Below are 13200 nucleotides of genomic sequence, written 5' to 3' on the forward strand. Positions count from 1 at the left end.
CCATAGGTACATATTGGGTGTCGAACAGTGCAGCATTAATTCTCAGAACCACAATCGAAGCCAATTAAGTCAATTTTTTTGCCTCAGTGATCTTCTACATGGAAAATTATTACATCCTAAACATCCAAAGTTGCAGAGAGAACATAGATAGTAAGAGAGAACCCATGCGTATCAAATTAACACAAGAATTACTATTAAGGTATAAAGGAGGTCAGTCTGTGCACCATCTGATTTAGTTGAAAAAAGCCACTAATAAATATCATAGCACAGTTATTACAGATGTCACAATATACAATAGATATAGTCCAGCATTGTCGGTCCTTCACTTTCCCTGAATAGTTTTAAATTTTCTGCCCTTTCATGGTCAAAACAGTGTTTTCAATAGACAAACCTCACCTGCTACAAATACACAATCCTACTCTATAGCTTACTGTAAGAATCAACGCTGAGAGGAAGAAAAGATAGAAGCCACCACGTAGCACCACTGACAATGGTCCTCCCTGCATCTTTGAAATTGGGTCAAAACCTATAGAGTTGCTAACTTCATTACCAGCCATACTGTAGGAGAGGAGAAAGTCCGCATCTCCATTCTTCTGCAGGGACCAGTGTTTTGTGTGTCCTGTCACGGTTAGATCACGTATTTGGATCATCCCAGCTGTGACATGTACCGAGCTGGCTGAATGGGTTTCAGAGATTTGTCCAACAGGCTTCTCAGACCTCCCAACAGGATATTCCGCAGCAAGGGCAGGGGGAGCTGAGATTGAGCCCAACATGTTCACAAGCCGTTTTGTGATCGTTTTACCATTACTCTCACTCCCTTGGACATCTGAACCACAATTTAAGAAAAAGCTTGCATTCAGAACAGTATATGACTCAAAAGAAGGCCCAGTCCATGAGAAATAATCTTTCAAATAGATGCTTTGAACCACCTAGACTGTTTACCAGAAGCCCATTCTGGTCTTGCAAATGCAAACCTCAGATGTTACAATTTATAAGGAAAAATAGTTACCAACTTACAAACAAGCATATTTGGACAATCCATACAGTAATCAGACTTTAACCAGGTCAAGATTTTATGAGAAACGGCTTAAAAAGTAATGATTAAAAAGTGTAGTTAATTTCTTAGGAGAGCATCAGATCCCAAAAATCATACCTAGTTTAATATTGACATCTTTTTCAGTCTTTAATTGATTACCAGCATCAGGTAATCTAAGAGAGGATGATGGGCCGCTTGCAACATTTGCTTCTGATGCCCAGGGGATCACCTCATTTGGTTGAGCATTGATGCCATCAAACTGTAAAAAAGAAACATATGATATGTTACGTCATTTATCTGTCAACGGGTACATGTTTGCTTGATTGAAAGATAGGGCAAATTCATTTGAGGTTTTGATGGAGCATACTTCAGGAGTGAGGTTGAACTGGTCCAAGATGGAAGAATCCATACACCCTGACTTTTCTAAGAAGCCTGCAGTATCAACATGTAAATTATCATCTGCAGCATCAAAATACGCCATTAAATTATCCACCATATCAAATCCAGATGGATCGGAAATAGGCGAGTCCAGAAGATGATTCAGTTCGGCAAAATCATCCTGAGCAAATGCTAGATCATTACTAGCTGCATCAAATAACAATGTATTTCCGTCAGCCAGTTGACCGGAAGGACAATCACCATCTAAGGGATTCCTGAGATCAATCGGTTGCAGCTTATAGTTATCACAAAGTGTTGGGGCCATCTGAAACAGTTCCGGCTGGTTTATATTTTCATTCACAGTGTCGAAAAATTCCTCCACATCAAGGATTTCTTGTAAATTGGTGCTATCATCTACTCCATCCACATTACAAGTCCTTAAAGAGCAACCTACAGAGTCTTCACTAGGAGGGTCTTCCGCGTTTACAATATCAGCAAGATCATTAAGCTCCACATATCCCTCATTTTGGCTTGGAGGGTCTTCTGCCGTGCCAATTTTTTTGCCCATGTCATTATTACTCAGCACTGGCTCATTCTGCAGCTCAGGTTCATCAGTGTGTTCCATCATGTCATTATTGAAACTTGGGTCATTCAGTATTTCCTCCAGTAGAACTGAAGGATCTTCCTGATGGCTGCCACTGTCCTGCAAATTAGGACCCGCCACAAAATCAGAATCATTTGCATGTTGATTGTCTGGTATTGGTGCTGAAAACAGTTAAAAATGTTGTAATACATAACTCAATCAACACTATAATGACAATGGTGAAAAAATCAATGAAATGTCACCAACAACATATGAACGTTATCTTTTTGTTTATTTCAAAATGACCAATTCATGGAATAGAAACAGCCTGCAACAAAGAGCAAATAAGTAAAAAAAAAAATAAAATATTACACAATCAGCTAAAAAGAATATCCAGAAATTATGTGATCATTATTAAAAATGCATAACCATGGCGACCTTAAAGCTATAGCAATGGGACACTGGAAGACAAAAGAATGTAGCCAAAACTGCCCATATAGTAATGGAAATAGCCATTATCTGCAAATATAAAAAATAGTGGCAATATCCAAGGCCATTATGCATTTCATTTCCAGATATAACTGACATAAATATGAACAACGATTATACTTGTCAGTTTGATGGAATTATGGATATTGGATGCACACACCAAACATGCACATTCCATAAGGACTCCGTTGATACTCAACTAAAATGCATGCAAATGATCTTTTGACATTAACATGCACTCACAAACTCAGGAGATCGCCACTTACAGTACTCTAGCCCAACTTTTGTAACCCAATTAACTACAACCTCTTAGTAGCAGACTGTATGGATGCTAATTAAACTTAAAATGCAAAGAATAACCTCAAAAAAAGAGTTCTGAAAAAACACAAGGAAATTCATCATGATTAAAATGGGTACAATGTATGCCACACTTTTTGGAAAAAAAGAAGAAGATATTTACCAGTTTTAACAAATATTTTTTCAAACTTCAATCATGTCATTTGGGTAGTCAAAACTAAACCAAGTGGTGATAAAATCAGAAAAAAATAAAATACTTATTAAATATTGTTTCTGAAAAACTATGCTTTACAAACAGTTGATGCAAAATAAATGCACAAATAGACACAACTTGATCTTCAAATTAAGAATGGCCTGAAAACTCATTAGCATCATTAAAGCATGTAGTTTGGTTAGAGCAGCTGCTCTATAACCTACTTATGCAACCAAAATAAAGTCAAAGAAAGTAGTGCGAGGAACTCACAACAGAAAACAAAAGTTTTAAGTGCTAATTTTGGTATCAATACTAGTACCACATCGGTATTAGGGATGGAAATGGGTTTAAGCCAAGCCCAAGCTCGTCAATCCAAGCTGGCCTAAGGCCAAGCTTCAGGACTGACCCAGTGATGGCCCGGTCCGCTTGACTGGCTTGACCCGAGCTTGGCCCAACCCAAGCTCACATCAAAAAAAAAAAAAAAAGTAAAACAGAGTCTTCTTCTCCGTCCAACTGGTAGGAGTCGACTTTCGCGAGCCAAGGGAGGCTTGCCTCCTCTATATAAAAACCTCCCCATCTCTCTTTCTCCTCCACTGATGATCATCAAACTCCCTTCTCTCTCTTTTTCTCATTGAAGTTTGCGGCTGCCTATCACTATGCTCGCCAGAAATCGAGGCCGAAGAGCTCGCCAGAGCCAGAGTAAGCCCCTAACCTTCTTTCCTTTTGTCCTCTCTTTCTTCCACGGCCTTAAACCACCACCGCCAATGGAGAAATTCGTCGGAAATTGATTGGATTCCATCTCCCCTGTTTTTACCAATCCTTCCCCTTTTTTCGACCACCGCCGCCACCAGCATTCATCATCGGGGCTTTCGGTCGTTGCCCCTGACCAATTGCTGGAGCTCCAGTCGCTGGTAAGTCGACTAGTGCTTGGTATTGATTGGGTCATAGACTTTCCTGTTCGGCCCTGTTTTGGGTTGAATTTGGCCGGCCACCGGTCACCGCCAGCCGCCGCTGCCTGTGGCTACTTCGTCAGACCATGACCACGGCAGCCACCAACCCATCTCCCTTCTCCCCTGTTTACCGTAAAAAGAAGAGAGAGAGAACCATCCCTCTTTCTCTATTATTTTCTCTCTTCTCTATACTTTCTCTCTAAAAGATCTAAGAAATTCAATATCGAGTCCTGTCGACCTGATTTATGAACCCGAGTTGACCCCTATAAAGAGGCCTGATCCTCTCTGATGCCTGGATTGTCTACTGGACCGATCACCCTGGCCCTGTTGAATGTCCTTGAAACCCTCATTGATGAACCATGTTAATTAACCTTGGCCCTGATCGAATCTATGCCCTATGATTTATTGATCGAATCACTCAGGTTTGATCCACCTGGAATCGCCGAACACTGTCACCTGACCAACCGTCTCCTTTCTTATTTATTTAATTCGAATAAAAATTAATCTCGTTTTTAATATTTTTAATATGGTTAACTGAATCGCCTAGCGAAGTTTGACAGTTTAAAACAAAAAAGGTAAGCCTTATGCTTCTTACTAATTTTTGAACTTATAAGTAAATCTTATACTCCTTACTAGTTTTCAAACTTGTAAGTAGATTTTACACTCTTTATGATCATGTCTTCTGTGCATAAAATCTACTTGTGAAAATATCGTGCTTTTCTTAAAGTTATGGATCGGCATAGGTGTTATGAAAATTGTGCTTTATTATGAAAAATAGTTTTATGAATGTTTTAATAAAAATCGCTTTGTTATGATATATGAATCTGATCATGTCATTTAGTATTTTTCATCTATTTATATGTATGTTTTACGAAAAGGATATAAGCTTTTTAAAGGCTCTTTAATAGCTATGTATGATCTCTTGAATTGAAAAAATCAACACCTGAAGCTAGCATCCATATGAACACTAGCCCCGCCAATGGGTAAAAAGTTGGCATACGAACACGAATTTATGTCGATTACGAACATTGGCCCTGTCACGGGTACAAAGTGACCATAGCACAAATATCTGTGAGCAATAATTTGAACTTTGATATGGCTAAATGGCAAAAGGATGATTTATTTATTTATTTGCAAAATAAATTTGAAACTATGTTTATGAAATATGAATGATTTATGCATGCATGATTTACTTTATGACTTATCTTAATATACAGTACTATGAAATGCTTATTTTGGAATATCTGTTATTTTTCTTAAATGATGCATTGACATGAAAAAACTTATGCTTAATCTGGTAAGGTAGTGAAAGGTTTACTTATTGAGTCGTCGCTCATATATCTCTATTTTTCTTTTTCTCTCGAGATAAATAGAATTGATAGAAACGAATAATGGTTCAGGCTTGAAGTTCGCACTAGCAAGCTTGGCGATTTTGTAGAAAAATTTTAGTATTTTAAATTAACTATGAATTTGTAGTTAATGATTTTTTAAATGTTGAGAATTATAAGTTTGGTATTTATGTTTGGATTTAAACGCTCTAAACTAATGTTGGTTGCATTATTTAATTGATAATGAAATTAGACTTTTATTTATTCTATTTTGTTTGAGATGGATTTGAAAGCAAAATGTAATGTTGGCTTCAGATTATCTTGGATTGTACCCCTCGGTAGCACAGTCATGTCATGCTTCGAATCTAGGGCGCGACAAATCATGCTCTGAATCTGGGTCGTGACAGATCCAATCAAATTTTGGTCAAACTTGGGTCCGGAATTTAAAGCCAAAATAAGTTGCAGCCCAATTTCGGGCAAGCCTTAGCTTGACCCAAGGCCTGCACCCAATTCCTAGTTTGAAGCTCAAAACTAAACCCCTATTAAGGGCATTAGCTTGCCCATATCAAGTGCTTTGATGCCCCTACTCTCTCGTTTCCCATGCTCAGTGCCCGGTCTCCCAATACCCAGGCACGGCGAATGTCATGGTGAACACAGTGGACAATGCAACAAGTGGTAGATCCCCCCATCCATGGGAGATCAATGACCCCCTACCCCCACCTGAACCCTCAACCTCGTCCTCACCCGATCTCTCTCCCCCTTCCCCAACCTCATGGAGATCAACCTCCTATTCCCACCCGATCCCTACTTGACCGTCTTCACCATCCGATCACTCTCTCCGCTTCCCCCCCTCCATGGAGATGAAGACCTCCTCTACCAGCAACCACCACCCACCCAACCTCTCCTTGACACCTGATCTCTCTCACCCTCCCTGCTCTCATGGGCTTGATTCAAGTCATACTTGTTTGGGCTTTGGTTCCCTCCCTCTCAAGCTGGAGTAATATGGGGGCTTGTGCCAGTCTTGGGTTGGACCCCAGGACTAGGCTTGCTCTAGAGCCCAAAAGATTTTTTAGAAGATGGAAGAAGAATGAGGGAAGGTGAAGAGCTTGACCTGATTAGGTTCGAACCAATAGGGCTTTAGGCTGGGATTCAGGCTTGGGCCAACAGTTGTAAAAATTTTCAAGCTTCGGCCTAATCTGTTTTCATCCCTAACCACAGCACTGTCCTAACTAGTAGACTCCTAACAAAACTCATATTTGACAATAACAAAACTAAACCAATTATCAAACTTTAGGCTATGAACCAATTGAATGACCAAATTAGCCAAGTCCTATAACATGTCAGCTACATAGCCCAAATTGGTTTCATTTAGTGCATATATTACATTATGCGCCTATAGAAGGCTTAATATACTCTTCCAGATAATAAATGATTTTATCCTATTCCTATCCATATGTTATCTTGATGATTGTTGATGTGGACAACATATCTAGTAGAAATAGACTTGCCTGCTCGAATTAGTTGCCTTGATACATATGTTAACTCAACCATGAACCAAACAACCTTTAAATTTCACATATGTTATAAAAAATTGGATACACGATTGAGTGGCCAAAGGACCTTGGATTTACAATTGATCATCATGTGATTAAGCATTCTGCTTTACCCTTCACCGGACCATTGCACATTCGATAAGTAATGTCAGTTTATGATCCCAAAATTTTTGCAAAAGACAAACTAGGCTTTAGGAATCATAGATACTTCACATTACATGATGTGCCCATATTAGATACATATCAAATACTGATACCCTTTGGGTACATGTCCAATACCTGCGTTATCTTTTTTTTGAATTTAAAAAAAAATATGCTTCGGACACTTCCCAAATACACCTAAGGCACTTCCTAATACCCTAAAAATAGAGGGGAAGGACATTTTCTATATTTAATCTTTTAATGGTAAATAGTCAATTTCCAAGACCATAATGTTAAGATTAAAATATAAAGTGGATTGGGTCTACAAATTTGAATGATCACTAAGTGATGAGCTTGCACATGTATGGACTATGTTATTTTGATGGCTTACAATGCTTCATGGATTACTTTTACCATAAATATTAAAGCAGATGTGTCTCAATGTATAAACGCATGTATATGTAGAATAGGTATACACTAAATAACTTTCTCAACTCATTGATTGAATTAACACTCATTTAAACCCCATTTCCCCTCATCTACTTTCATCACTTATTGATTGAATTAATCCCTCCTTGTTCATCACAACAACCCCATCTCCTCTCACCTTTTCACTTAACTATACATAAATATTCAGCATTTGTTTTGACGAAACATTATAAATAAGGATCTTGAGTATATCGATGTATATTTCTAAGAATTGTAGTTTGTAAACTTATATCGTAAAAATGATCAATTTCATGGATGAAATTAAGAAGTTTCTGAATGAAAAATCTACGATTAAGTTGGCTTTTTTAGTTTTATTTAAATTTTTTTGACAATTTTATATTTAATTATCAACTATTACATTTTTAGCTATAAAAGAATAGCTTAATGCTTGACATGATTTGCAGACTTGAGCAAACCTGGTCCCCAACCCAGGCCAAACATTTCAAGTTAGGTCAGAGCTATATTGACCTCGATCTGACCGAATAATCTGCCGAGTCTAAAAACTGTTCCACAGACCCAAACCAACCTAACCCAATTATGCTAATGGGCTGCGATCAAGTACAAGATCAAGACCCAAACATGAAGCTAGGTTGGGTTGGGGTCAAGCATGCCCCAGTCTAACCCAACCAATTTGCAGCCCTAATTAACCAGTATTGGAGAGATGTCTCTCGTATCCACATATAGTTACCTACTAAAAGCCCTCAACAATAGACAAAAATGGGAAAAAAAGATTGTTGGCCTTGTAACCACATAGATCATTCATGATAAGTAAACTTTAGGAAGGAGATGATCTAGTTCAAATTCATAGGCTGACAAACTTTTGAATCATCTCATCAAAACTTTGGTTCTTCTTTTCACTATTCAAAGAATAGTTTCATTATCTATAAAAGTTATATGGTTGATGGTTCACGTTAGCTTCAATCAGGAGATCAAACTCATGGAAGTTTAGTAAAACTTCATACATAAAAGGAATCAACCAGCTTCCAAGGTTATCTAATCAATCAACAACTTGATTAGTCTGTTTGGATTTAGGACTAGTTCTACAACTTGTAACCAAAACCAGCATCTCATCCAACAAGTTTTAAGTATCAAGGCACCTGCAGCTCAACCCTTATCATGTTGATGATCAATAAAGTCCGCTTTCCACATAAGACACCTCATGTCACACTTGCTCCAATCAAATAGCCTCGATCCTTGGAATATCATGCGATCTTCTGTCAACAGAGAACTTTTAGCCTCAGTAGACCAATCAACAAGAAAAGGGGAATCCTGAATCATTCCTTATAACACCTACGATTCCAGCTTGGGCATTGCAACCGTTAGATCCATCATTGCTAAGTTTAATCCATTCTGGCTGTGACAAAATAGCCTCTTTTAACCTGTTAAACCATAAATTATACTTAAAAGATGCTTCGCCTGTAAGAAACCTTCTCTTTGAGATTTGATGAGTCTCTGAAAACTTGCTCAAAGTACCATCATGTATAGTTAGCATAATAAGAACAGGAGAAAAATGATAATAATAGCACAAGGAACCTCTTTTTAGGGTTTTAAAAGCAGCTAAGGTATATGAGCAACTAGAGCACCCTCAAACTGCATATGCAATATTAGGTGCATATTGGTATTTAGAAATATTAATAAAGAAATTAGGTTCGCATATTTACACAAAAAAGAGATACAAAAGTAGATCTAAGGGAGAAAATAGAAATTAACTACACATTTCCACACTAATTAGACAGCCTATTTTAGCATGGCATCTAAATCTTGAGGAAAATAATAATATCCCCCAACATTCTATGGTCAACTTTCCCGTATGCTAGTGCAGTATAAAAATCTGCCAGTTACTAGAGTGCGAATAAAGGAGAAGAATATCTGGTCATTGGTATAGGGCCATGCCATACATATAGGTTGCTTAAGCCCATATAGGTAACTAACCTGCCATGCATAAGAAGTGCTTTGGACCAATGTGGCTAAATCATGCGTGTTTGACCCAAAAAATGCCCTAGATACTTGGAACTTGGAACAAGTTCCTGAAGCCTATTATCATTCTCCTGTAGCAAACTTTTGACATGTATAAACAAGGTTCTAAAACTCAATTCAGATTTTGTTGTGCCCATCAAGTTTCAATAAACATGGTCAACTAGAGCTTCAAAGTTTCAGCAAAAGAGAGTAAAAATAATTAAAAACAGTAATCCAAAAAAAAAACATATAGCATGATATTTTAGACTTATTATTATTTTTTGGTACAATTTGATGCATAATTTAATTTGTCCAGCTAAAAATATAAAATTATGGAGAACAAATCATATTGGAAACCTATAAATTACTAAAAATCGTGTTACACATTAATTTGAACTGTGATGCTTGATTCAATTGTTAACAATCTAATATTTAACTACATAAATATTGAAACAGTAAAAGTTACAAGCACAAAACTACATACAGATACCAAATCACATGAAAATTACCATATATAATTTTTTCCTGCCAAATACCAACATAATCATATAACCATTACCTACAAATATTGAAAATAGTGATATAATCATGATTTGCGATCAAATCTTGTTACTCCACACTCAAATATTGTGAATGCCCTCTGGGGGGTTGGGGGTGCAATCTACATAGTATAGACTCCAACTATAATCAAAATGTTGAAATAGTGCAATAACTATATCTAACTCTCTGATGGTATGTATGATTTGAGCTGAGATCTTGTTGCTCCAGACTCGAATGTTGTGAATGCCCTCTAGGGGGAAGCCAATCTACTCAACATGAACTTCTCACTTTTGTACCTCAAGAAAGCTTTTAACATCCCATGATCCTTAAAATCTCAAGGAAATAAACTTTTTCCTTGGTTTCTTGGACTGAAGTCCTAGTTAATTAGAATGATCTCAAAATTGCTGAAGAACTGTCTGCTCTGGACGAAAAGGAAAATAAAGTTACCTCAAATAAAATCAAAGAATCATAAAAGGAAAAAAAAACGATCTGATACAGAAAAATAATTTTGCACCATTACCGTGTGCTCAATTATTAATTGGTTCATCAGATTCTCAAAAAAGCTATAAGAGAAACCAAAGAACAGACTTTTGAACATCCCAGAGAATAATAGAGAACACTTAAGGAAATCTATCATGGACCGGAAAAAGGAGGGGAGGAAAGGAAGGGGGGGCATGAGCCACTACAAAACTAGCAAGTGTTATATGACTCAAAGAGACACACAGATGCATGCCTATACATAGAACTACAAGCTGCATAACAATAAAGTGTCATGCACTGTCGCATCATGCAGATAACCTACAATCATGATACGTATCAGATTTATGGTTTATTGCTTTATTCCTTGATCTAGGTAACATTACCATAACTCTATCAAACGGGAAACAAGAATTAGGTAAGCTAATACAACCCAAAGATGTATTTGATAAATACAAAATAAGCAATAAATGACAAGTCTTGGAAGCTTCCCAGAAAATTACATTCAGATGGAATGAAGAAAAAGAAAGCAAGGAGAAAGGCAACATGATGTCCAATGCATGCAATAATAACTTTCCAGAAAATGTATGTTTTCTTGGCCTCATTTCACGTTCAACAGCCACTATTTATATGCAATAGGAAATTTATAGGCGACTACACTTAGTACCATTTTTTTCCTTGTTATAGTGTGCATTTGTTAGAAAAATATATAAAACATGCATAAAGAATAACGCATTCTGCAATCATTCAAAATATAAACAACCAGGTATATTTTATGCGCAGAATTACCTGCAGAAAATCATTCATCTGCAAGTACTCCTGTTCGTGTTCTCCAGCATCATAAAAGTCATCGTCGCCATCATCTCCCAGCACGAACATACCCCCATCGGTCTCCTCCCATTCCTCCTCGTTAAATGGAGCCCCATACTGAGCCCCGTTCTGTGGCCCTGGGCCGCTCTTCTTAAAGATCCTGCAGACAACGTACGCATCCTTGCCCACCCAAAGCCCAAATTCAATTAAATAACAACAAATCGAACCAAGATGACAACTTTAACCCCAAAAAACAAGATTAAAAAAAGAAAAAGAAAAAAGAAATCCGGTCTCATATCCTGCTATCTTCTATACCTGAGGGATCCCAGTGCAACTGACAGTGCCAGAGAGTTCCTGGTCCTCAAGCCGGTATTCATGCATCACCCAATTGGTCCTCTCGCCACGGGGTGCCCGGCCGGCATGGTAGACGAGGGTTTTCTTCATGCCGACGACGCGGTTGTTGTGACGGACGGAGCGGTCCTTGCCGGTGGTCTTCCAGTAGCCCTGGGCGGTGGAGCGATTCATCCGGGAGCGATTAGAGTACTTGCGATCGAGGGGGCTAAAGAAGTACCACTCCAGGTCCCGGCTCACGATCCGGGACAGGGGCGGGAGGTCCCAGGGCTCGCACTTGTACAGATCGATCTCGGCGATGGAATCGATGCGGAGGGATTTTCCGGCAACCTTGCGCTTGAGGTAGTAGCTGACAAGCTCCTCATCGGTTGGGTGGAACCGGAATCCCGGAGCGAGCTGTGCCGCGGCGGCCGGAGCGGCGGGCCGGCGCGGATTGGAGGACAATGCGCCGCCGTTCATCGGATAATAGGGGGTCGTCGCCGTCGGAGAATCAGAGAGACGAAAGCGATCCGAATAGGGTTTAGATCGGAGATCGGATTCTTCTTCACATATTCTTTTCTATTCTTGAGGTAGGGTTTGGGGTAGGAGAGAGAGGACGAGGAGAGGGGGGAGAGGGGATGGAGAGGAGCCTTGGACGACAAGGAACGAAGGACAAATTTGACTCGGGGTTGGGGCTTTTTTATATTCCCCCCCAAGGCTTGGAATTTTGGCGATTTTCATTTCTCTGGTTTCTTCGATGATACAATTGTCTGTATATAACTTTCTATGAGGATGACGGATCTGCCGTTCATCTTATCCCAATGAAGTCATCTCATCCACTCACGTACAGATAGACGGTTCATAATAGCCGTTTGCTTAGAAAGTCTCCGTGCTTGTGTGAGACCTATGTTAATTTCGATACGCTGTATTTAATGACCAAACCTGTGGGAATTTTGACGGTGATTTTCTTCCCGCAAATAACGCAAAGGATGCATTAACCTAACCCACGTTACATAGAACTAGGACACGTCAAGGATTTCCAAGATTCGCACCAACGGTTAGATGGTCTAGAATTTGTAATGCGTGGATGAGATGTTGTCCAGGGGTGATGGAATGTTTCAAATGGAATTTCTTAACCTGTCTTTTAAAAGTAGTAATGTTCATGGAGGGTTAAATTGAATAGAAAGATCTTTGCCTTGAGAAGTGAATCTATGGATTGTTGGAGAAGTAAATATGGATTATTTAAGGAGTGAATCTATGGATTATTTAGTTTATGATTATCTTCCTGTAATATCAAGGGAAGGACAGGCATGATAAAAGCTCAAAAAAAAAAAAACAAGGAACCTGCCTAGAATAATTGTATAGATTGGTGAATTACATATCCAATTACATAAGTATGTATTATTGGGTGTCGATAAGTAACAATCATGCAAACCATCCATGAAGTGTTGGTCGAAAATTTTTTCCTTGTAATTTGTTATTTACATAGTGCTTTCTCAATCAATTAGACGAGACGATGAGAATCGTTGGAGAGTTAGACATGGATAGAAGTAGAAGATTATCACTTATAGACCGAGGAAAAAAAATGAAAAAAAAAAAGGTGGGAGATACTTCAATATTAAAACAGGCGGGACTTACGAACAAATAGTG

The 13200-nt window shown here is 38.5% G+C and overlaps 1 protein-coding gene across 1 annotated transcript; it reads right to left on the reverse strand.

The window, feature by feature from the left end:
* Nucleotides 1-231: 231 nt before the first annotated feature.
* On the reverse strand, nucleotides 232-12235 carry LOC103705495 (NAC domain-containing protein 53). Its single transcript, XM_008789222.6, has 5 exons — nucleotides 11536-12235; nucleotides 11200-11400; nucleotides 1404-2117; nucleotides 1154-1295; nucleotides 232-826 (listed from the first exon to the last, which is right to left on the reverse strand). The coding sequence occupies exons 1-5, from the start codon at nucleotides 12028-12030 to the stop codon at nucleotides 393-395; spliced, it is 1986 nt and encodes a 661-aa protein (XP_008787444.3). The 5' UTR covers nucleotides 12031-12235; the 3' UTR covers nucleotides 232-392.
* Between the last annotated feature and the right edge of the window lie 965 nt (nucleotides 12236-13200).

The sequence above is a fragment of the Phoenix dactylifera genome, chromosome 16, assembly GCF_051530095.1.
Source record: "Phoenix dactylifera cultivar Ajwa chromosome 16, Ajwa_hap1_PhDact_Kaust_v1.1, whole genome shotgun sequence".
Classification (NCBI taxonomy): Eukaryota; Viridiplantae; Streptophyta; class Magnoliopsida; order Arecales; family Arecaceae; genus Phoenix; species Phoenix dactylifera.

What these genes read in the sequence shown, in the direction of transcription:
- LOC103705495 (XM_008789222.6), bottom strand. Translation starts at nt 12,030, where the DNA reads ATGAACGGCGGCGCATTGTCCTCCAATCCGCGCCGGCCCGCCGCTCCG. An exon ending in GTTGCACTGGGATCCCTCAG is followed by an intron (nt 11,401 to 11,535) that starts GTATAGAAGATA and finishes TGGGTGGGCAAG; the next exon opens with GATGCGTACGTTGTCTGCAG. An exon ending in AGTTCAACCTCACTCCTGAA is followed by an intron (nt 1,296 to 1,403) that starts GTATGCTCCATC and finishes TCTTTTTTACAG; the next exon opens with TTTGATGGCATCAATGCTCA.